This window comes from Cherax quadricarinatus, chromosome 52 (assembly GCF_038502225.1).
Source record: "Cherax quadricarinatus isolate ZL_2023a chromosome 52, ASM3850222v1, whole genome shotgun sequence".
In the NCBI taxonomy this organism is placed as follows: domain Eukaryota; kingdom Metazoa; phylum Arthropoda; class Malacostraca; order Decapoda; family Parastacidae; genus Cherax; species Cherax quadricarinatus.
In genome coordinates this window covers 17686868-17713886 of record NC_091343.1, presented here as the reverse complement: position 1 = coordinate 17713886, position 27019 = coordinate 17686868, and the positions used below count along the sequence as shown (strand labels likewise).

At 40.2% G+C, this 27019-nt stretch overlaps 1 protein-coding gene across 3 annotated transcripts in view; it reads right to left on the bottom strand.

Annotated features, from left to right (window-relative positions):
• Positions 1-27019, bottom strand: part of LOC128696887 (sodium channel protein 60E-like) — a 538339-nt gene that overhangs the window by 386207 nt on the left and 125113 nt on the right. For all 3 annotated transcript variants that reach the window (XM_070096097.1, XM_070096098.1, XM_070096099.1), the window contains exon 4: positions 16199-16440. In XM_070096097.1, the coding sequence (XP_069952198.1) occupies positions 16199-16440 (242 nt within the window). The remainder of the gene's footprint in view (positions 1-16198; positions 16441-27019) is intronic.

Sequence of the window (27019 nt, the reverse complement as noted above, 5' to 3'; positions counted from 1 at the left end):
TCTCCGAGGCCTCTATTTCCTGCCTCCCGCTATTTCCTCTCTTATCACTAATTTCCATCATTCTTTACACCCCCACCTCAGCCTCGCTGTCCGCCTTTCAATTTCCGTAAAACCTAGATTCCTCTGCCATCCCAGCTTAGATTTCATTACCAACCCAGATTAGATTCCTCTGTCATCCCAGCTTAAATTCCCCGGCAATCCCAGCTGATATTCCCCTGCCATCCAAGCTTAGATTCCCCTGCTACCCGAGCTTACATCCCCTGCTATCCCAACTGATATTCCCCTGCAATCCCAGCTTAGATTCCCCTGCTATCCAAGCTTAGATCCCCCTGCTATCCCAATTGATATTCCCCTGCAATCCCAGCTTAGATTCCCCTGCTATCCAAGCTTAGATCCCCCTGCTATCCCAACTGATATTCCCCTGCAATCCCAGCTTAGATCCCCCTGCTATCCCAACTGATATTCCCCTGCAATCCCAGCTTACATCCCCCTGCTATCCCAACTGATATTCCCCTGCAATCCCAGCTTAGATCCCCCTGCTATCCCAACTGATATTCCCCTGCAATCCCAGCTTAGATTCCCCTGCAATCCCAGCTTAGATTCCCCTGCTATCCAAGCTTAGATCCCCCTGTTATCCCAACTGATATTCCCCTGCAATCCCAGCTTAGATTCCCCTGCTATCCAAGCTTAGATCCCCCTGCTATCCCAACTGATATTCCCCTGCAATCCCAGTTTAGATTCCCCTGCTACCCCAGCTGATATTCCCCTGCCATCCCAACTCAGATTTCAGAAACATTCCAGTCTATAGTCCCGCCCTAGTTCAGGTAGTAAGTTCCAATAATATTCCAGGTGGTATGTTCAGTGAACTACACAATGTTCAGTGAACTATACAATGTTCAGTGAACTACACAATGTTCAGTGAACTACACAATGTTCAGTGAACTACACAATGTTCAGTGAACTACACAATGTTCAGTGAACTACACAATGTTCAGTGAACTACACAATGTTCAGTGAACTACACAATGTTCAGTGAACTACACAATGTTCAGTGAACTACACAATGTTCAGTGAACTACACAATGTTCAGTGAACTACACAATGTTCAGTGAATTACACAATGTTCAGTGAACTACACAATGTTCAGTGAGAGAGAGGTCGAACAATACACAAAAATGTCAATTATATAACCCAACGCTAACCAATGACATAACTTTATGTACTGACCAATGACATAACTTTATGTACTGACCAATGACATAACTTTATGTACTGACCAATGACATAGTTTGATGTACTGACCAATGACATAGTTTGATGTGCTGACCAATGACATAACTTTATGTACTGACCAATGACATAGTTTGATGTGCTGACCAATGACATAGTTTGATGTACTGACCAATGATATAGTTTGATGTGCTGACCAATGACATAACTTTATGTACTGACCAATGACATAGTTTGATGTACTGACCAATGATATAGTTTGATGTACTGACCAATGACATAGTTTGATGTACTGACCAATGACATAGTTTGATGTACTGACCAATGACATAACTTTATGTACTGACCAATGACATAGTTTGATGTACTGACCAATGATATAGTTTGATGTACTGACCAATGACATAGTTTGATGTACTGACCAATGACATAACTTTATGTACTGACCAATGACATAGTTTGATGTACTGACCAATGACATAACTTTATGTACTGACCAATGACATAGTTTGATGTACTGACCAATGACATAGTTTGATGTACTGACCAATGACATAACTTTATGTACTGACCAATGACACAGCTTGATGTACTGACCAATGACATAGTTTGATGTACTGACTGGTGACATAACTTTATGTACTGACCAATGACATAGTTTGAGGTACTGACTGGTGACATAACTTTATGTACTGACCAATGACATAGTTTGATGTACTGACCAATGACATAGTTTGATGTACTGACCAATGACATAGTTTGATGTACTGACCAATGACATAGTTTGATGTACTGACCAATGACATAGTTTGATGTACTGACCAATGACATAGTTTGATGTACTGACCGGTGACATAGTTTGATGTACTGACCAATGACATAGTTTGATGTACTGACCAATGACATAGTTTGATGTACTGACCAATGACATAGTTTGATGTACTGACCAATGACATAGTTTGATGTACTGACCAATGACATAGTTTGATGTACTGACCAATGACATAGTTTGATGTACTGACCAATGACATAGTTTGATGTACTGGCCAATGACATAGTTTGATGTACTGACCAATGACATAACTTTATGTACTGACCAATGACATAGTTTGATGTACTGACCAATGACATAATTTTATGTACTGACCAATGACATAACTTAATGTACTGACCAATGACACAGCTTGATGTTCTGACCAATGACACGGCTTGATGTACTCACCAATAACATAGTTTGATGTACTGACCAATGACATAGTTTGATGTACTGACCAATGACACAGCTTAATGTACTGACCAATAACATAGCTTGATGTACTGACCAATGACATAGTTTGATGTACTGACCAATGACACAGCTTGATGTACTGACCAATAACATAGTTTGATGTACTGGCCAATAACATAGTTTGATGTACTGACCAATGATATAGTTTGATGTACTGACCAATGACAGTTTGATGTGCTGACCAATGACATAGTTTGATGTACTGACCAATAACATAGTTTTATGTACTGACCAATGACATAGTTTGATGTACTGACCAATGACATAGTTTGATGTACTGACCAATGACATAGTTTGATGTACTGACCAATAACATAGTTTGATGTACTGATCAATGACATAGTTTGATGTGCTGACCAATGACATAGTTTGATGTACTGACCAATGACATAGTTTGATGTACTGACCAATGACACAGCTTGATGTACTGACCAATAACATAGTTTTATGTACTGACCAATGACATAGTTTGATGTACTGACCAATGACACAGCTTGATGTACTGACCAATGATATAGTTTGATGTGCTGACCAATGATAGAGCCTGATGTGGTGACCAATTACAGAGCCTGATGTACTGACCAATTAGAGAGCTTGATGTACTGACCAATGACAGAGGCTGATGTACTGACCAATTAGAGAGCTTGATGTACTGACCAATGACAGAGTCTGATGTACTGACCAATAAAAGAGCTTGGTATAACGGCCAATAAGAGAGCTTAGCGCACTGACCAATGAAGTAATGGCAAGAGTAATATTAATTGTTATTTGCAAAACACGTAAAATCATATAATTTCTGGTCTGGTGAAAGGGAAAAGCAGTTCCAATGCCTTGGATCAAGAGACCTTTCCCACCACCAAGGCACTACTGTAGGATCCATGGATCAAGAGCCCTTCACCAGCATCAAGGCACCAGTTCTGAATTCGTACAGACAAGAGACCAGTCGGTCTCCCGTCCACAGTCAGCCTGTGCAAATACCCCTCAATTTTTTTCCATTAGCAATTTGAGGTAAACGCCACCACAAACATTCAGCGTTTAATGTATTAGAATTGCAAATATAATGCAAATTATATATTTTACTGTAAATATGGCGCAGTTGTAAATATAATGAAAGAAAAATACCCGAGGTGGTAGCCTAGATGTAAACAATGTTTGGATCCGTGCGTTGACCACGGCTTGGTCTTCTAGGTACATCCAATTTATATATTGAGAATATTTATTTACAAACGAAACGCTTCCCAAATGTTTATTTGAAAATAGAAAAGATATTACCTCTTAAACTGGAACGTTTTGAACCATATAACGTAAGAAACGTTATTGCATCCGTTACCGGCTAGCGAACCGGTGACAGCTTTCCTTTCAATTTCCCCTCTCAAAGAGATATTCCCTGACGTAGGTGAGGAGGGTCTTTTTGATCCAAGGAAATGGATCTGACTTTCCAATACCCCCAAGCGCTGTGTGACCCCCTACGGCTTTAGCGCTCCCACCGTTTGTTTCAGGCACTTTGTTATTTTGTTCTTTATTCCTTAATTGCCCAAGGATCATTAATTGCCCAAGGGTTATTAATTGCCCAAGGGTTATTAATTGCCCAAGTGTTCATTAATTGCCCAAGTGTTCATTAATTGCCCAAGTGTTCATTAACTGCCCAAGGGTCATTAATTGTCCAATGGCCATTAATTGAACAAGAGGTCATTAATTGCCCAAGGCCTCATTAATTGCCAAAGGGGTTATTAATTGCCGAAAGGTCATTAATTGCCCAAGGGTTCCTCAACTGCCCAAGGGTCATTAATTTCCCAAGGGGTCATTAACTGCCCAAGGGTCATTAACTGTTCACCTAACAATAATTATGTTAGGTAACGGTAATTACCTGTTCATCTAACAGTAAACATGTTAAACTAACGGTAATTACCTGTTAGTATAATGGTAATTATCTTTTCTTCTAACAGTAAACATTTTAAGCTAACGGTAATTACCTGTATCATCGTAATTACCTGTTAGCATAACGGTAATTACCTGTTAGTATAACGGTAAATGCCTGTTAATATAATGGTAATTACCGGTTCATTTAACGGTAATTACCTGTTCATCCGATGGTAATTACCTGTCCATGTAACAGTAACTGCTAGTTTATCTAACAATAATTATGGGGAAGCGCTAAAGTCGTAAGGGTTATCCAGCGCCTGGAGAATGGGAGGCAGTCAGGTTCGATCCAAGGAAGGAGAGGATAGCTCCAGTTCCACATATCAGAAGCCGCTCGAGTGGCTGGTGATACACATGGTGTGTAGCCTCATCCTACACTCATACTTGGCCATATCCTATGCTCATACTTGGTCATATCCTACAGTCATACGCAGCAATAACCTACGCTCATTTTCGGCCATATCCTACGCTCATACTTGGTCGTATCCTACGCTCATACTTGGTCGTATCCTACTCATACTTGGCCATATCCTACATTCATACTTGGTCGTGTCCTACACTCATACTTGACCGTATCCTAAACTCATACTTGATTGAATCCTATACTCATACTTGGCCATATCTTACACTCATACTTGGCCATATCTTACACTCATACTTGGCCATATCCTATACTCATACTTGGCCATATGTCGCTTTGATTCAAGTGATTCTCAGGTATATACTCGGTGTTGATCCTTGGCATTATCCAGCGGTATTGATCCTTGGCATTATCCAACGGTGTTGATCCTTGGCATTATCCAACGGTGTTGATCCTTGGCATTATCCAACGGTGTTGATCCTTGGCATTATCCAGCGGTATTGATCCTTGGCATTATCCAGCGGTATTGATCCTTGGCATTATCCAGCGGTATTGATCCTTGGCATTATCCAACGGTGTTGATCCTTGGCATTATCCAACGGTGTTGATCCTTGGCATTATCCAACGGTGTTGATCCTTGGCATTATCCAACGGTGTTGATCCTTGGCATTATCCAGCGGTGTTGATCCTTGGTATTATCCAGCGGTGTTGATCCTTGGCATTATCCAGCGGTGTTGATCCTTGGCATTATCCAGCGGTGCTGATCCTTGGCATTATCCAGTGGTGTTGATCCTTGGCATTATCCAGCGGTGTTGAACCTTGGCATTATCCAGCGGTGCTGATCCTTGGCATTATCCAGCGGTGTTGAACCTTGGCATTATCCAGCAGAGTTGAACCTTGGCATTATCCAGCGGTGCTGATCCTTGGCATTATCCAACGGTGTTGATCCTTGGCTTTATCCTAGCGAGTGCACACGTGTCCTACACTTACCGTGATGACCTTTGATAATCCCCTGAACATCCAGCCTGACCTTTGACCTTCACAGTGAGGAGCAGTGGTGAGTGAGGCTGCTGGCTCGGCAGCCTCACCACCACTACCACAAAAGCAGTGGTCTACCCACAACACAAACCACACAAGCCTCTCAGGTGGTCAAAGTAAATGCCTCCTCTTGCTCCTCTCCCTCTTACTCATTTTCTTCCAGATTTTCTTCTATATTTTCATCTTACTCTCCTTTTTCTTCTTCTACCTTTACTTTTTCTTCTCCTTCCCCCTCCACCTCCTCCTCCTCTTCCTTATTTAGCATCTCATAAGAGGTCAGTGACTTATACGGTTTAAGAGGTCGGTGATTTACACGGTAATTAAGAGGTCAGTAATTTATACGGTAATTAGGAGCTCAGTGGCTTACACGGTAATTAAGAGGTCGGTGACTTACACGGTAATTAAGAGGTCGGTGACTTATACGGTAATTAAGAGGTCGGTGACTTATACGGTAATTAAGAGGTCAGTGACTTATACGGTAATTAAGAGGTCGGTGACTTTCACGGTAATTAAGAGGTCAGTGACCTACACGTCAATTAAGAGGTCAGTGACCTACACGTCAATTAAGAGGTCAGTGACCTACACGTTAATTAAGAGGTCAGTGACTTACACGTTAATTAAGAGGTCAGTGACTTATACGGTAATTAAGAGGTCAGTGACCTACACGTCAATTAAGAGGTCAGTGACCTACACGTTAATTAAGAGGTCAGTGACCTACACGTTAATTAAGAGGTCAGTGACTTACACGTTAATTAAGAGGTCAGTGACTTACACGTTAATTAAGAGGTCAGTGACGTACACGTTAATTAAGAGGTCAGTGACCTACACGTTAATTAAGAGGTCAGTGACCTACACGTTAATTAAGAGGTCAGTGACCTACACGTTAATTAAGAGGTCAGTGACTTACACGTTAATTAAGAGGTCAGTGACTTACACGTTAATTAAGAGGTCAGTGACGTACACGTTAATTAAGAGGTCAGTGACCTACACGTTAATTAAGAGGTCAGTGACTTACACGTTAATTAAGAGGTCAGTGACCTACACGTTAATAAAGAGGTCAGTGACCTGCACGGTAATTAAGAGGTCAGTGACTTACACGTTAATTAAGAGGTCAGTGACCTACACGTTAATTAAGAGGTCAGTGACCTACACGTTAATTAAGAGGTCAGTGACTTACACGTTAATTAAGAGGTCAGTGACCTACACGTTAATTAAGAGGTCAGTGACCTACACGTTAATTAAGAGGTCAGTGACCTACACGTTAATTAAGAGGTCAGTGACCTACACGTTAATAAAGAGGTCAGTGACCTGCACGGTAATTAAGAGGTCAGTGACTTACACGTTAATTAAGAGGTCAGTGACCTACACGTTAATTAAGAGGTCAGTGACCTACACGTTAATTAAGAGGTCAGTGACTTACACGTTAATTAAGAGGTCAGTGACCTACACGTTAATTAAGAGGTCAGTGACCTACACGTTAATTAAGAGGTCAGTGACCTACACGTTAATTAAGAGGTCAGTGACCTACACGTTAATAAAGAGGTCAGTGACCTGCACGGTAATTAAGAGGTCAGTGACTTACACGTTAATTAAGAGGTCAGTGACCTACACGTTAATTAAGAGGTCAGTGACCTACACGTTAATTAAGAGGTCAGTGACTTACACGTTAATTAAGAGGTCAGTGACCTACACGTTAATTAAGAGGTCAGTGACCTACACGTTAATTAAGAGGTCAGTGACCTACACGTTAATTAAGAGGTCAGTGACTTACACGTTAATTAAGAGGTCAGTGACCTGCACGGTAATTAAGAGGTCAGTGACCTACACGTTAATAAAGAGGTCAGTGACCTGCACGGTAATTAAGAGGTCAGTGACTTAATAAGGTGTGCAAAAGGTCAACCATCAACACTAGTGGCAGTACCTCAAGGTCAAATTTGTTGACTGTTACTGTGTAGCGTTGAAACAAAAAATGAAAGAAATAGAAGAAAATATAAAAAAAAAAAAACAGAAAATACAAAGAAATGGAAAGAAAAAAAAACAGAGAAAAATAAGACAAATAAAGCTCGCCAGATAGCCAGTCTGTCAGTCAGTCTGAGAGTCAGTCAACAGCCAGAGTCAGTCAGTCAGTCTGCCTACCATCCTTTCAACCAACCCTCCCTCCAGCTACAGGCTGGTTGAACACCACCTTGCACCCAGCCACTGCTGTCGCTGGCGGTGGTGCTGGGGGTGGTGCTGGCGGTGGTGCTGGTGGTGTTGTCTGTCGGTTACAAAACTTGAAAATTTACTGATTGTCGCCCAACTCAAATTAATTCTCAACTGGTGTCGGGTGTGGACACCCGCCCGGAATACATAAAATATTTACACCCGTTCACAGCTGTCCACACCCACATGTAATGGCGGAGGTAGGACGGGGGCGGGGAAGGGGGGGGGGTGGAGGAGTAGAAAGGTGGAAGAAAGTAGAGGAAATATGAGGAAGGAGAGGGGACTGATAATGGGGCGAAATTGCACGAAGAACAGCAATAACAGCAGCAGCAGCCGAAACGGAAGAAAAACACAGGAGCAAAAACTGCAGCAGGAGCAACAGCACAACCGGCAGCTGGACGAACAGCAACACCAGCAGGATATGTAGTACACGAAACGGCAGAAACTGCAGCGGTGGTAATAGTAGAGGCAGAAACAGCAGCAGGGACAACAGCAGAAGGAACAGTATCAGGACAACAGAAGCTGCAGTAGAACGAACAGCAGCATCAGATGCAGCAAAAGGAACAGCAGAACTTGCAGCAGCAGAAGAGGTTGATGTCAGCTGTACTACAAATCACTACAGACGATATCACTGTCAATAAACAAATAACCCGCACATAGGTGAGACAAGTTTATAATGACATCATAAGCTTGTAAATGGCCCAAGTCGGGCCGAAACGTCGTCATAAGCTTCTCTCTCCTATGTGCGGGTTATTTGTTTCTTGATTACATGAGCGAGGCTGCTGTAGTCCGCTAGTTCCGTGCCAATTGCAGTTAACTCAATTATGTAACAAACTACCGCGGTAAACCTTACAATGCTCGCTTTGTCTGCTTGAAACATTAGTCCCAGTGCTTGTTTTCTGTTCTCTAAATTTGACACAAAGTCACGCTTCCCAACTCTCAAAATTGCAGACCAATCCACGTGTTCTAAATGCTTTCAAAATTGGTATCGAATCTAAGTATTCTAATCTCTTTCAAAACGGACACGAAATATTTAAGATATGAAGTCACTACAAGCCACCGCTGGCTGGTCTAACCCACCAACAGTAGAAAAACTCTAGTACTTGTGTTCACAAGGTCTTGTTACTGAAGAAGGAAGGCTGACTTCCATGGCAGAGTTTAACTCGTTATTAAATGACACCTTAACAAAGCTTTATTTAAACCAGACCTAAACGAAGCTTTATCTAAACCAGACCTAAACAAAGCTGTATCTAAACCAGACCTAAACAAAGCTTATCTAAACCAGACCTAAACAAAGCTTATCTAAACCAGACCTAAACAAAGCTTATCTAAACCAGACCTAAACATAGCTTATCTAAACCAGACCTAAACAAAGCTGTATCTAAACCAGACCTAAACAAAGCTTATCTAAACCAGACCTAAACAAAGCTTTATGTAAACCAGACCTAAACATAGCATTATCAAGTCGGTATAAACTGTAGACTGAAACATTGACTAATAAAAGTCTTGTAGTAATTTTATTTTCCTAGTGTGTCGGGTACCTTAATAGCGAGTCGGGTAATTTCTCAATGCGTCGGGTACTATCCTAGCGACGTCTCTCTAACACTGGACGGAGGATCGAGCCTCCATCACTCCACATTGCTTTCCACACTTGTGATTCTAGTGGACAATTAAAATTATAAGTACTTAATGAATGGATTATATAGCATACTGAATATTCTTCATATATGGAAAAAAATATACTGAGAGAGAGAGAGAGAGAGAGAGAGAGAGAGAGAGAGAGACACACACACACACACACACACACACACACACACACACGAAGTTCCATGAAAAAAAAACCCGCTCCCCCCCCCCCCCCAACGGATTTCCCTTCTCTCAGAAAGTCCATACTCAAGGACACATATACAGCACTATTGAAAAGCCATCAGTCGTTCAGTGTAAATTATTTACAGAGGGAAAGGGGAAGGAGGGGGAGGGATGGAGGAGGGGGAAGAGGGTTAAATAATAGATTTTCGAATGCAAGAATTTATTCCTAATCAATGTGAGGTAATGCTGTGTGTGTGGCATTAGAAGCGCTACCTCCGGTACGTTATTTTTTTTCATTACGTCCGTGAGTTTTTCATTACGTCCGTTAGTTTTTCATTACGTCCGTGAGTTTTCATTACGTCTGTGAGTTTTTCCCCCTTTTACATTGGTAAGCGCTAGCGTCGAGGTCACTTTCTTACCTAAGATGAGGGGATGTGAGATGCAGCTGGGTGATCAGTGAGGCACTTGTGCAACATTTATCTTCAGTCCGGTGTAGAGAAAAGTGGAAGATGAGGAGGAGTTTGAGGTAGTCAGTCCCTCAGCCTGGAGTCAATATGCACAATCCATCAGTCTTGACAGAAGCATTTCTCTCAAGACTGACGGACTGAACACATCGACTCCAGGCTGAGGGACAGATTACCTGAAACTCCTCCTCCTCTTCATCTTCCACCTTTCTCTGCACTGGACTGAGGAAGCCACTGGCTAGCGACACGTTTCCAGGATAAAGATAACCAAACGATACACAAGTGTGTCATTTATCAAGAAATCAGCTTTCTAAAGCATTTATACACCGTACAGCTTGTTTATACACATCTATACACCTATTTTGTGGTATACACCACCGGCGTTATAAAGTAATCCATTCCCTTTTAAGTATTTATTTGACGTTTTTTTTTTATTTTGACGTATGTATGTAATTCTGGCGAACTGTTTGTTCTTTGAAGTGCTCACTGCTTATGTACTTTCTTCTTCTTTGACGTAAGTACTTATTCTTTGACGTAAATATTAATTCTTTGACGTAGGGAATAATTCTTTGACATAAATAATTATTTTTTTGACATAAGCATTTATTCTCTGACGTAAGTGCTTGTTCTCTGACGTAAGCATTTTCTTTGACGCAAGTCCTCATTCTCTGACCTAAGCATTTATTCTTTGAAATACTTATTCTCTGACGTTAGCATTTATTCTTTGACGTAAGTGCTTATTCTCTGACGTAAGCACTTATTGCTTGACGTAAGTGCTTATTCTCTGACGTAAATATTTACTCCAAGAGAGGCTATATGACCTGGCTGAGTGGTGAGAGGAGAGGTTATCTTAACACTCCCCGGTTCGATCCCTGCTACAAGTGCTAACTTGCCGAGATAAATATTTTTTAACCATTACCATACAATTAAATGGCCACTCCACTTCTGTAGACATTTAAACACTAACAGCTAAGTGTGTAATTAGTGTTTACTAATTAAGAGGATATTATCATAACCCGTTACCACTGTGTACGGTGATGGAGGTACAGTGTACCTTATGTAAGGTGGAGGTACAGTGTACCTTATGTAAGGTGGAGGTACAGTGTACCTTATGTAAGGTGGAGGTACAGTGTACCTTATGTAAGGTGGAGGTACAGTGTACCTTATGTAAGGTGGAGGTACAGTGTAGAATGTGTCGTGGAGGTACAGTGTACCTTATGTAAGGTGGAGGTACAGTGTACCTTATGTAAGGTGGAGGTACAGTGTACCTTATGTAAGGTGGAGGTACAGTGTACCTTATGTAAGGTGGAGGTACAGTGTAGAATGTGTCGTGGAGGTACAGTGTACCTTATGTAAGGTGGAGGTACAGTGTACCTTATGTAAGGTAGAGGGACAGTGTAGAATGTACGATGATGGAGGTACAGTGTACATTAAGTACGGTGATGAAGGTACAGTGTATATTATTACGGTGATAAAGGTACAGTGTTGAATGCAATTTTTCATTATTTTTTTACGGGGACTGTAATAAATATATATACTGTTGTGTGTGTAACAGTCCACAGAGATTTGTGGAGTCGACTGCCATCTCTCTGAATTATACGATCATATGTCTTATTGACCTCGCCTCGAGTCCTGCCAGTCTCTCTCTCTCATTCTTGCACATGCACCAACCCTTTCTTTCCTTTATCTTTCTTCTCCTCACCCATCTATGTCTTTATATTTCTCCTTTCTTCATTTTCCTCTACCCATTTCTATTTTATTTTAGTCTGCCAACTTATTACTATTCCTCCTCCATGTCTTCCTCCACTCTCCTACCTACTCATCTTAGGACAGTCCTGCTACGATTGGTAAGCTTTCTGTCACCAGCTTACCGGACGGAGGATCGACTCTCCAAACTTCTTAAGGTGAATGTCTCAACATAACTCTCGGCTTTCATTAAGATATCTTCACGATACCCAATATAACATTTGATTTTAAATAAGATATCTTCACGATATCCTAGATAACCCTCGATTTTTAACAAAATATTCCTACAATAGCCAAGGTGTATTTTAACTTTTAGTCAGCTACCCACGATACCTAAGATAACTTTCGACTTTAAATAAGCTACGTTCACGATACTTAAGATAACTTTGGAGGTTAAGGTAGCAGGTGGAGCGCTCCTGAGCGAGGTAACTTGAGTGGCGAGGCTAAACTTAGCCCCTTGCTCATCATTACTTCCAGAGAGAACTACCAAACTAACTTACTTTGGTGTCTTTCTTAAAACTTACACCTACATACGACACCTGCAGCCATCCACACACACACACACACACACACACACACACACACACACACACACACACACACACACACACACACACACACACACACACACACACACACACACACACACACACACACACACACACACACACACACACACTCACACCACACACACACACACACACACACACACACACACACACACACACACACACACACACACACACACACACACACACACACACACACACACACACACACAAAATGGTAACTTACACACACCGTTCAGGAATCGTTCAGGACCCTGTACACCGTGTACGTTAGGCCCATATTGGAGTATGCGGCACCAGTCTGGAACCCGCACCTAGCCAAGCACGTAAAGAAACTAGAGAAAGTGCAAAGGTTTGCAACAAGACTAGTCCCAGAGCTAAGAGGTATGTCCTACGAGGAGAGGTTAAGGGAAATCAACCTGATGACACTGGAGGACAGGAGAGATAGGGGAGACATGATAACGACATACAAAATACTGAGGAACTGACAAGTTTGACAAAGACAGTATGTTCCAGAGATGGGACACAGCAACAAGGGGACACATTTGGAAGTTGAAGACGCAGATGAATCACAGGGATGTTAGGAAGTACTTCTCTAACCACAGAGTAGTCAGGAAGTGGAATAGTTTGGGAAGCGATGTAGTGGAGGCAGGATCGACACATAGCTTTAAGCAGTGGTATGATAAAGCTCACGGTTCAGGGAAAGTGACCTAGTAGCGACCAGTGAAGAGGCGGGGCCAGGAGCTTGGACTCGACCCCTACAACCTCAACTAGGTGAGTACAACTAGGTGAGTACACACACACATATATACGACACATGCAGCCCCAGACACCCACACACACGACACCTGCAACCACATACACACGACACCTGCAACCAAACACACACGACACCTGCAACCACATACACACGACACCTGCAACCACATACACACGACACCTGCAACCACACACAGGACACCTGCAATCACACACACACGACACCTGCAACCACATACACACGACACCTGCAACCACACACACACGACACCTGCAACCACATACACACGACACCTGCAACCACATACACACGACACCTGCAACCACACACACATGACACCTGCAACCACACACACGACACTTGCAACCACAAACACACACACAACACCTGCAACCACATACACACGACACCTGCAACCACATACACACGACACCTGCAAACACACACACACCTGCAACCACATACACACGACACTGCAACCACACACACACGACACCTGCAACCACACACACAAGACACCTGCAACCACATACACACGACACCTGCAACCACACACACGACAACTGCAATCACACACACACGACACCTGCAACCACATACACACGACACCTGCAACCACACACACGACACCTGCAATCACACACACACGACACTTGCAACCACAGGTAACAGGTCCTGGAGTATATAATAATATTACAGATACAGGTGAGACTAATCTCACTCTAATTCTCGTCTTTCAAAGCTCACTCATTCCCCATCTCTCGCCATCCATCCCTTTCTCTCCCCCTCTCTCTTTTCCTCCCTCTTTCTCCCACTCTTTCTCTCTCTCTTTCTCTCCCTCAGCGACTCCTCCAGGAGAGGCAGTAGGCATGGTGCCAAATTTATCCAGCAGTAACCCTCTCCTCTTTCTGAAATCCCCCTTGTGCCCCCTTTCCTGCTCTCTCATCCTTTTCCATCCATCCGTTCCATTTTCCTCTACGTTTCCCTATGCATCTGCTCTCTCTCTTTCTTTTCCCCATCTCTATTTCTCTCCCTCTCTCTGTCTCCTGCAGTAATTAAATTAACTCCAAGCACTCCATACGTACTGTGACAAGCTTCAATTTTTTCCTGCACTGACCTTTCTCCTCCTCTATCCCCTTCCCTTCCTCTGTCTCCTTTCCTCCACTTCAGTATTTCATCTCTGTCTCCCCGGTACCCTCCCTGACACTGCTAGTCACTGCAGTAATGGCTTGCAGTGATCTGCAAACACAATATTTACATTTCCCAGCCTCTTCCACCACCACTAAATTACTGTTTAATCGATACATCAACTTCATCAATTTCCTGGTCTTCACATTATTCTTCGTCTCTTTCACGACGCATTTTTTTTTTTTTACTTTCTACATCTTTTCGTTATAAAATATTAAGTCTCTTGTTTCTAAGTAGAGAAAATAAAAATAGGTTTCTAAATGAATTAAATTTCGAATTGTTCTACCATTTAAATATCCAATTTCCCTCTTTTTCCATTAAGTTTCCTTTTTTCCACCCTGTTTCATTGATGGCTGGCTGGGTCAGAGGCTGGGACGGAGGCTCGAGCCTCTAATCACTTCCTGAGCTGAATGTCTCCATAAGAGCCAAGTGTTTCATTAAATACGGATCCTTTCTTTATTATTCTCTCGAAATTTAAGGTCGTCTCTCCCGTGGTCTTGGTTCCCTGGCGCCTAGACAGCCTCCACGTCAGTCTACAATTCCCAGACTGACTTTCTGACCCCTGAGTTTGAGATTCTCTCTCTCTCTCTCTCTCTCTCTCTCTCTCTCTCTCTCTCTCTCTCTCTCTCTCTCTCTCTCTCTCTCTCTCTCTCCTCTGCCCACGCTGCTGGCTCCTTTCTCCTAGCTACACTATCCTCTTCGTCCGTAGCAACTTCCCAGTATGAAATACTGATATCTAATACTTGTTCACAAGTATCCAATACCTTAGAAAGGAAGCTATAGATGGTTCGGTCCTGGATGGACCACTATCAACGTCCAGGACGGACCCAAACATCGTCTAAATAAAGTGAGAGTTATACGTGTGTTGGTCCAGTCACGATACTGTGACTTTTATTGCTCTTGAACACACGTCTCCTTGACTCTCCCCCTCGTTCCTTCTTACACCTCCCTGTTCCTTCCTCAAAGGCAGGCTCTCTGTTCTCCATTTTCTCCCTTTCGCTAGAAGTGTCTCAAGAATATACAGTGGAACACTAAATATCCACACTTCAGTTTTCCATCTCTCTCATTTGTTTCTCATTACAGCCAAACACTTCTCCATTACTAGTATCATTACGTGTTACCTGTGTACTTTACAGGCGTGTGTACCCATAGAAAACTTGTACATGTTGACCACAGAGAATGAACACATCTAGAAAGAGAATGTCACACACACACATACACACACACACACACAAACACACACACATAGTTAAAAAGAGGTATGACAAAACTCATGGAGGAGGAAGAGTGACCTAGTAGCGACCAGTGGAGAGGCGGGGCCAGGAGCTGTGACTCGACCCCGGCAACTACAACTAGATGAGCACAACTGAGTACACATATTGTTCCACTTCCTAAGGCGGAAGTATTTCTTCCGCCTTAGAGCTGTCAGGAAGTGGAACAATCCGGAGAGTGAAGTAGTGGAGGCAGGATCCATACATAGCTTTAAGAAGAGGTACGATAAGGCTCTTGGAACAGGGAGATAGTGGAGCAAGCAACGACCAGCGAAGAGGCAGGGCCATAAGCTGTGAATCGACCTCAACAACCACAAATAGGTGAATACAAATAAGTGAATACAGTACTCACCGGGCATGATAGAGACCGTTTTGAGCGCCCTGAGCACTCTGAAGGTCCTGAGACCGGCCAGGTTGCCCAACTGCACATCCATGTCACCCAGTTCAATGACCAGCGTCACATAACCCGAGGCGATGACCACGAAGTCGAGCCAGTTCCACGGGTTGCGCAAGTAAGTGTACTTGTTGAGGATGAAGCCCTTGGCCACGGTCTTGATCATCATCTCGGCCGAGTAGATGGCCAGAAACATGTACCTGCAAGATGCAACGCCAAAGGTTGAAAATTAGCTTCAAAACGTAGGGTAGAAAAATGGGAGGAGGAGGAGGAGGAGGAGGAGGATGGGGTTGTTAAGTTCATGGTAAATGGTGGAAAGATGGAAGAAAATACGGTAAAGAGTAGACAGATTAAAGAAGACAGGGTAGATAGTACAAAGTTGGAAGAAAACATGATAGGCAGAAGAAAGATGCATAAAGAACAACAATATACTACTACTACTACTACTACTAATAATAATAATAATAATAATGTGGTAGTAGGTTGGTAGACAGGAACCAGCCAGGGAGGTACTACTGTCCTGCCAAACGAGTGTGAAACGAAAACTTGTAATTGTTTTACACAAAGATAGGAACTGCTGGTGTCTTTTCTTTCTCATAATACGTAATATAACAAATACATCTTGGCACTACTACTACTACTACTTCTTACACTTAATTCATAGATGAATGGTTCAGAGAACCGACATGTTGATAAATTAGACACATGTGCAACTCTTGGGTATCTTTATTGAGGAAACGTTTCGCCACACAGTGGCTTCATCAGTCCATACAAAGGAGAATCTTGAAGAACAGGAGGAGAATGAGGTAATCAGTCCCTCAACCTTGAGTCGATGTGGTCAGTCTATCAATTTTGAATAGAATACGGCATACGTGCTGAGAAGGAGTTTATAAGCTCCTTCTCAGCACGTATGCCGTATTCTATTCAAGATTGATGGACTGACCACATCGACTCAAGGTTGAGGGACTGATTACCTCATTCTCCTCCTGTTCTTCAAGATTCTCCTTTGTATGGACTGATGAAGCCACTGTGTGGCGAAACGTTTCCTCAATAAAGATACCCAAGAGTTGCACATGTGTCTAATTTATCAACACTTAATTCATACTACACATACCTGTAAATATACGTGTATACACACTCATTTGAGTTTTTTCTTATTTTTAATAGGCCTTATTCTTATATCATTTTCCTTTCATCTCCATGGGAAAGTGGAGACAAATCCTTCCTCAATAAGACACACGTATGATAAACAGTCACTAAAATACTAGAAGCAAGGGGCTGGTAACTCCTGTTTAATTTGCAAAACTGACGAAGAAAACTTCAACTGTGGATGTCTGAATGTGGATGGATGTAGTACGGATGGCAAGAAAGTATTGACTGTAAATGTAATGAAGCTGAATGCTGGATGTACTAACTCTAAATGAAACAAAACTAGACAGAGTAGGAGAGTTTCAGTGTGGAGAAGTGAATGGGTTTAGGTGAGGTGTATCTGAGAGAATCAGAACTAAGGAAGGAATAACGGTAACGTTAAATGATCATTTATGGAAATATAAGATGGAATAAAAATTTATAAATTCAAGGATTACTTGAATTAAAATCAGGGTAGGATGTGAGGAGTGGGTTATACTAAGTGTTTAAGCATCTGCGGAAGACAGGAGTGTGGAGGAGAGACGGAGATTCTGGCGTTAAACGAGTGTTTAGGAAGATTTATACAACCTCGTTTTGAAGCTACGTAAGGTTTTTCTGTAGCTTCAATGACCCTACTAGGCAAGGAATCCCAGTCATCGACGATTATTTCGGAAGCAGTACTTTCCTACATTCTTTCTAAACCTAAACTCATCCAAACTGAATCCATTATTTCGAGTTCATTCTTGGAGAACTACCTTCAGTACTCTATTTGTATTTCCTTAATTTATGCCTATCTTCCACTTATACACTTTAGTCATAACTCCCCTCATTCTACGTCTTACAAGAGAAAGTAGATTCAGGGCTCTCTATCAATGTATAGAAGATATCTTATACAGTGGATTAATTTTGTTATCCGTTTCCATATCTTCTCCAATGAATTTGTATCCATTCTGTAGTACGGAAACCAAAACCGAGCTGCATAATCTAAACGAGACCTTACTAATGATGTACAGAGTCGTATTATAACCTCTGGAATGCATTCAAGTAATTTGTTTGCTTTATTACGTAAGCTTAGACACTTTTGTCTTGGCTTCAGATTACTACTTATCATAACTAATAATTTACCTACAACTGAGGTCAGGCTTAATGGGCGATGATTTAATGATAATGTCTTATTCACTGTTTTAAAATTTGAAATTATTTTATCCATCATCCACATCTAAGATTCTGCTTGAAGAGACACATTAAAAACGTTAGTTAATGATCCACAAAAGTTTCGTCTTGCATTCTTTAAGAGTGACTCACGTAATTGTAATGACGCGACGGTCTGGAGTTTTGAGACTCTCTGATCGCGAGTTCTAACCCCGCCCGTGGTATAGTTTGGTTCTTTAAGTGCCATTGAGGAAAGATCATTAAGGCCTGGAGACTTTATTTTGTTTTAGTTGGTCAACATGTTTGATTACCTTATTACTTATGACTGATATTGCATAATTTGTTTTCCTCGGGTTCACTATAATAATTAATTGCAGAAATATCGTTTGCGTCTCGAGGGAAAAAGGCAACGAAATAATTAAAAAAAAAATTGAGCACATTTCTTTCTCATTGTCAGTAAGATATCGAGAGTTAGTTTTAAGTGGATCTAAGTTTTCTTTAACCTTCGTTCTATACACTCGGAAAAACTTTTCGAATTTGTTTTCGAATTCTTAGCAACTTAATAGTCTCGTTTAGTTCTTCTTATCCTCTTTTAAGCAGCTCTTTTAATGTGATGATTTTCACCTCTTTTAATATGATGATTCTCACCTCTTTTAATATGATGACTTTCACCTCCTTTAATGTGATGACTCACCTCTTTTCAAACTATATAAATTCTTTTCTTCTCCCGTAAATTTTGAGTATCCTGTTCATCCGTTTCGGATCATTTCTATTCCAGCTCATTTCTCTATACAGAATAAATGTTCTTTGGTCATCGTGTATTGTGTTCAGACAACTGTCAAGCTGATAGTTGTCTTCGTTACCCAAGTTCACACATGATAGGTGTTCTCTCAGCCCATTGTAATTTGCTAAAGGAAATCTGGGATCCTTACTGAGTTATATTTACATTCAAAGTTCAGTGTAATGGATTTGTGGTAGTTCGTGCCAAGCTCTTCTGTAATCTCTAGATTATTAACAAAGTTTCCTTGTTATTCCCTCGTCAACATCATTAATGTAAATTATGACTGACCTGTGACTGATCCCAGGTAAGACTCTGCTTCCTATTGGTCGCCACGCCTCGATACTAGTCAATACACTTCTCCCAGTAACACGACCTGTGGCTTTCTTTAACAGTCTTTTGTGTGGTACTCTACCAAAAGCCTCAATGAAATCCAAAATATACAATATCATATTATTTATCATGTTTAACTGCTACAAATGCTTTACTAAGAGTCAGTAAATTAGCCAGAACCAGATCAAGCAGGTTGTTTCCCTGCTCATTCCTGCTCCTCCACTATCTCTGCTGCTTCTCTTATCACATGAAGCCACTGAATTACCATGACCAATTTTAACCAATTATCCCACTTCATTCTGCCTACTGCTGTCATTCCCTCAAAGATCCATAACATCGTAACAGCCCAGTTCTACATTGCCCTATTTCATTCTTTTCCCACAAAAACCTATGCCTAAAAATATTTCAAGATCAAAGGTCTATCAGCTCCCTACACTGAGCTAGCTAATACCTCCAACCCAGCCTTAATTAAATTTAAAAATACCATAAAAATGCATTTATTTAACTTTTCTTTTCTCATTTATATTCTAGTTCGAATTCTCTACAATCATTTAATAAAAAATATTTTAATTTACGTTTTTTTAAGAAAAATCGACTTGAAAAAAAAAATGCTCCCCCTTACCGTACGCAAGCATTTAAAAAATTTGAATCCGATCTGATGAGACATTCTCCAGTTATGACGAAATACAATAGAAAAGCTGGCGGAGAAAAAAAAATCAGGCAACAACATGAAGGTCCTTTTTCTGGAATAACTAAAAAACCAGATCAATAAAAGAGAAAAAATAATAAAAGAGCTTCAAAAAGACTAATAAAAGTAAGACTAATGAAAGCAAGACAAAAGTAAGACTAATGAAAGCGAGACAAAAGTAAGACTAATGAAAGCGAGACAAAAGTAAGACTAATGAAAGCAAGACAAAAGTAAGACTAATGAAAGCAAGACAAAAGTAAGACTAATGAAAGCGAGACAAAAGTAAGACTAATAAAAACAAGACTAATATAAGTAAAAGTAAAGAAAAAACCTAATAAAAGCAAGACTAATAAAAGCAAGACTAATAAAAGTAAGGCTAATAAAAGCAAGACTAATAAAAGCAAGACTAATAAAAGCAAGACTAATAAAAGTAAGGCTAATAAAAGCAAGACTAATAAAAGCAAGACTAATAAAAGCAAGACTAATAAAAGCAAGACTAATAAAAGCAAGACTAATAAAAGTAAGGCTAATAAAAGCAAGACTAATAAAAGCAAGACTAATAAAAGCAAGACTAATAAAAGCAAGACTAATAAAAGCAAGACTAATAAAAGCAAGACTAATAAAAGTAAGGCTAATAAAAGCAAGACTAATAAAAGCAAGACTAATAAAAGCAAGACTAATAAAAACAAGACTAATAAAAGCAAGACTAATAAAAGCAAGACTAATAAAAAACAAGACTAATAAAAGCAAGACTAATAAAAGCAAGACTAATAAAAGCAAGACTAATAAAAGCAAGACTAATAAAAGCAAGACTAATAAAAGCAAGACTAATAAAAGCAAGACTAATAAAAGTAAGGCTAATAAAAGCAAGACTAATAAAAGCAAGACTAATAAAAGCAAGACTAATAAAAGCAAGACTAATAAAAGCAAGACTAATAAAAGCAAGACTAATAAAAAACAAGACTAATAAAAGCAAGACTAATAAAAGCAAGACTAATAAAAGCAAGACTAATAAAAGCAAGACTAATAAAAAACAAGACTAATAAAAGCAAGACTAATAAAAGCAAGACTAATAAAAGCAAGACTAATAAAAGCAAGACTAATAAAAGCAAGACTAATAAAAGCAAGACTAATAAAAGCAAGACTAATAAAAGTAAGGCTAATAAAAGCAAGACTAATAAAAGCAAGACTAATAAAAGCAAGACTAATAAAAGCAAGACTAATAAAAGCAAGACTAATAAAAGCAAGACTAATAAAAGCAAGACTAATAAAAGTAAGGCTAATAAAAGCAAGACTAATAAAAGCAAGACTAATAAAAGCAAGACTAATAAAAGCAAGACTAATAAAAGCAAGGTTAATAAAAGGAAGACTAATAAAAGCGAGACTAATAAAAGCGAGACTAATAAAAGCAAGACTAATAAAAGCAAGACTAATAAAAGCAAGACTAATAAAAGCAAGACTAATAAAAGCAAGACTAATAAAAGCAAGACTAATAAAAGTAAGGCTAATAAAAGCAAGACTAATAAAAGCAAGACTAATAAAAGCAAGACTAATAAAAGCAAGACTAATAAAACCAAGACTAATAAAAGCAAGACTAATAAAAGCAAGACTAATAAAAGCAAGGCTAATAAAAGCAAGACTAATAAAAGCAAGACTAATAAAAGCGAGACTAATAAAAGCAAGACTAATAAAAGCAAGACTAATAAAAGCAAGACTAATAAAAGCAAGACTAATAAAAACAAGACTAATAAAAGCAAGACTAATAAAAGCAAGACTAATAAAAGCAAGACTATTAAAAGCAAGACTAATAAAAACAAGACTAATAAAAGCAAGACTAATAAAAGCAAGGCTAATAAAAGCAAGACTAATAACATTCATTGACAACTGGGACCTCTTCTATGGCAGAAATGACATGTATGCCAGGGATGGGGTTCACTTATCTAGGTGTGGGGTGGGAGCACTGGCAACTGCAGTGGAGGGAGCAGTTAGGACTTTAAACTAGGAGTAGTTAGTGGTATGGGTTTTGGCAGGAAAACAGTGAAGTCCCAGTGTAGTAATATTACGAGTTCTAGGGGAACTAGTAATAATAAGAACGAGGTAGATATTGAAAAGCCAGGGACCTTGGGTGATAAGGACAGTAATAGGTTTAGTAGAAAAATAGAAATGAGCAGGAAGGGTAAAGAGAAAGGAGAGTCTTTCAATGTTTATTATGCTAATTGCCGTAGTGCTAGGAATAAGATGGACGAGTTGAGATTAGTTGCTAGTGCAGGTAACATTGATGTATTTGCCTTAACTGAGACGTGGTTTAATTCAAAAAGTCGGGACATGCCTGCGGAATGTCATATTCAGGGTTTTAAATTGTTCCAAGAAGATAGAAGTATTGGGAAGGGGGGTGGGGTGGCATTGTATGTCCGAGATCGCTTGAACTGTTGCATAAAAACGGGTATTAAGTCTGAAGTAACACATACAGAGTCTGTTTGGATAGAATTTTCAGAGGGGCATGAAAAACTGATTTTAGGAGTGATATACCGTCCCCCAAACTTAGATAGGGACCAAGGGAAACTACTATGGGAGGAAATTGTTAAGGCCACAAGGCACGATAATGTAGTAATTCTAGGAGACTTTAACTTTAGTCATGTTGATTGGAATTTCTTGACTGGGAATTTAGAATCACACGACTTCTTAGAAGTATTTCAGGATTGTTTTTTGAAGCAGTTTGTGACAGAACCTACAAGGGGAAATAACCTGCTTGACTTAGTTATGGCAAACAATGAATCCCTTGTTAATAATTTAGAAATTTCAGATGAACTGGGTGCTAGCGACCACAAATCAATTACATTTAGCATTAAAATGGTATAAAATACCGACAGATTGTTAGGTAAGACACATATGCAACAGTTAGGTATCTTTATTTCGAAACGTTTCGCCTACACAGTAGGCTTCTTCAGTCGAGTACAGAAAAGTTGATAGAAGCAGAAGATACTTGAAGACGATGTAATCAGTCCATCACCCTTAAAGTTTTGAGGTGGTCAGTCCCTCAGTCTGGAGAAGAGCATTGTTCCGTTGTCTGAAACAATATTGTTTCAGACAACGGAACAATGCTCTTCTCCAGACTGAGGGACTGACCACCTCAAAACTTTAAGGGTGATGGACTGATTACATCGTCTTCAAGTATCTTCTGCTTCTATCAACTTTTCTGTACTCGACTGAAGAAGCCTACTGTGTAGGCGAAACGTTTCGAAATAAAGATACCTAACTGTTGCATATGTGTCTTACCTAACAATTACATTTAGCATTGAATGGAAGTACGATAGTAGCGATAACTCAGTAACAGTCCCAGATTTTCGCTTAGCAGATTACGATGGGCTTAGAGAACACTTATCATCTGTTGACTGGGGTAACGAACAGAGCTATCAATATGACAGTTTTCTGAACACAATACATGCTGCTCAAAGAGCGTTTATCCCATATAAAGAAATTAGATCAAATAGAAATGACCCAAAATGGATGAATAATAGGCTCAAATATCTACTAGGGCATAAGAAAGGAATTTATAGGCGTATCAAAAGAGGTGAGGGTCATCTTATGAATCAGTATATTGACATTAAGAGGGACATTAAAAAGGGGATAAGAAAAGCTAAAAGGGACTATGAAATTAAAGTTGCTAGGGATTCTAAAACTAACCCAAAAAGTTTTTTCCAGGTCTATAGAACAAAAGTTAGAGATAAGATAGGTCCCCTTAAAAATAACTATGGGCACCTTACTGACAAAGAGAATGAAATGTGCTTGATTTTAAATAATTATTTTCTCTCAGTTTTTACACACGAAGACACTAACAATATTCCAGTAATTAATTTTTACAGTGGGATAGAAGAAGATAAATTATGTAACATCACAGTCACTAGTGAGATGGTTGTGAAGCAGATAGACAGACTGAAGCAAAATAAGTCGCCGGGTCCTGATGAGGTTTTTTCAAGGGTTCTTAAGGAATGCAAAATGGAACTCTGTGAACCATTAACTAATATTTTTAATTTATCTCTTCAAACAGGTGTAGTGTCTGATATGTGGAAGATGGCTAATGTAATTCCTATTTTTAAAACAGGGGACAAGTCGTTACCGTCAAATTACCGCCCAATAAGCCTGACCTCAATTGTAGGCAAATTACTAGAGTCAATTATAGCTGAGATTATAAGAAGCCATCTCGATAAGCATAGCTTGATTAATGATACTCAGCATGGATTCACAAGAGGCCGGTCTTGTCTAACTAATTTATTAACTTTCTTCAGTAAAGCTTTTGAGGCTGTTGACCACAATAAAGAATTTGATATTATTTACTTAGATTTTAGTAAGGCGTTTGATAGAGTTCCGCACCATAGACTGTTAAAGAAAGTGGCAGCTCATGGCATTGGGGGAAAAGTGCTCTCGTGGATCCAGTCATGGCTCACTGACAGGAAGCAGTGTCCATAAATGGGGTTAAGTCCGAGTGGGGATCTGTAACAAGTGGCGTTCCACAGGGATCAGTCTTGGGCCCGTTGTTGTTTATAATATATATCAATGATCTTGATGAGGGAATTACTAGTGATATGAGCAAATTCGCCGATGACACAAAGATAGGAAAATAATTGACTCAAACGAAGATGTTATGGAACTTCAGGAGGATTTAAACAAACTCTATTCTTGGTCAGAAAAGTGGCAGATGCAGTTCAATGTAGATAAATGCAAGGTTCTGAAGCTTGGGAGTGCCCATAACCCTAGTACTTATAAGTTAAATGATGTAGAACTTAGCCATACAGATTGCGAAAAGGACTTGGGGGTTATGGTGAGCAGCAACCTTAAACCAAGACAGCAATGCCTAAGCGTACGTAATAAGGCAAATAGATTACTGGGATTTATATCAAGAAGTGTAAGCAACAGAAGTCCAGAGGTCATACTGCAGCTTTATACATCATTAGTAAGGCCTCACCTAGATTATGCAGCTCAGTTCTGGTCTCCGTATTACAAAATGGACATAAATTCGTTAGAAAACATTCAGCGTAGGATGACTAAATTAATACATAGCATTAGAAATCTTCCTTATGAAGAAAGATTGAAGACTCTTAAGTTACATTCACTTGTTAGACGAAGAATGAGGGGAGACCTGATCGAAGTGTATAAGTGGAAGATAGGTATTAATAAAGGGGATATTAATAAGGTCTTGATGTCTCTCCAAGAGAGAACCCGCAGTAATGGATTTAAATTAGATAAGTTTAGATTTAGAAAGGACATAGGAAAGTATTGGTTTGGAAATAGGGTAGTTGATGAGTGGAACAGTCTACCTAGTTGGGTTATTGAGGCTGGGACTTTGGGTAGTTTCAAATTTAGGTTGGATAAGTACATGAGTGGGAGGGGTTGGATTTGAGAGGGACTTGCACATCAGAGCTTATTTCTTGGGTGGCATTGAAAATTGGGTTGGGCAAATGTTTTGTTAGTGGGATGAATTGTAAAGGACCTGCCTAGTATGGGCCAACAGGCCTGCTGCAGTGTTCCTCCTTTCTTATGTTCTTATGTAATAAAAGCAAGACTAATAAAAGTAATAGTAATGAAATAAAAAACAAATAGAAGCAAAACTAATAAAAACAAGACTAATAAAAACGAAATTAATAAAAGTAAAACTAATAAAAGAAAAAAAATTAATAAAATCAAAACCAATAAAAGCAAGAGTAATAAAACCAAGACTAACAAAATACTCAACAAAAGAGGACGAGGCAACATGCTGGACGCTGATACATGGTCACTCGTATTGTCAGACGGGAAAAAATAAATACTGTGCATCGCAGGGAGGGGGAAAAAAGTCTTGGACAGGGAAAATACAGGGGAAATACCGCCCCAAAGCAAAGTTTTCCCTGCATATTCTCCCCACTTGGCTATGTTTTCATGGGCTCGGGAAAGAGCGGTGGCGGGGAAAATTTAGGGATTTTTTTTTTTCAATGAGGGAACAGTTGATTTTTTTTTCCAGGGAGAAATTCTGGTGTGTTAGAAAGAAGGAAAAAAAGAAAATTTTTAAGAGAGAGAGAGAGAGAGAGTTTATTTCTCTTGTCCCTCATAACCCATGAGTGGGTCCCTATCCTTCCATATCCTTCCTAACCCATGAGAGGTCCCATGTTCCTCCTAACCCATGAGAGGTCCCATGTTCCTCCTAACCCATGAGAGGTCCCATGTTCCTCCTAACCCATGAGAGGTCCCATGTTCCTCCTAACCCATGAGAGGTCCCATGTTCCTCCAAACCCATTAGAGGTTCCATGTTCCTCCTAACCCATGAAGGGTCCCATGTTCCACCTAACCCATGAAGGGTCCCATGTTCCACCTAACCCATGAAGAGTCCCATGTTCCTCCTAACCCATGAAGGGTCCCATGTTCCACCTAACCCATTAAGGGTCCCATGTTCCACCTAACCCATGAAGGGTCCCATGTTCCACCTAACCCATGAAGGGTCCCATGTTCCACCTAACCCATGAGAGGTCCCATGTTCCTCCTAACCCATGAGAGGTCCCATGTTCCTCCTAACCCATGAGAGGTCCCATGTTCCTCCTAACCCATGAGAGGTCCCATGTTCCTCCTAACCCATGAGAGGTCCCATGTTCCTCCTAACCCATGAAGGGTCCCATGTTCCACCTAACCCATGAAGGGTCCCATGTTCCACCTAACCCATGAAGGGTCCCAT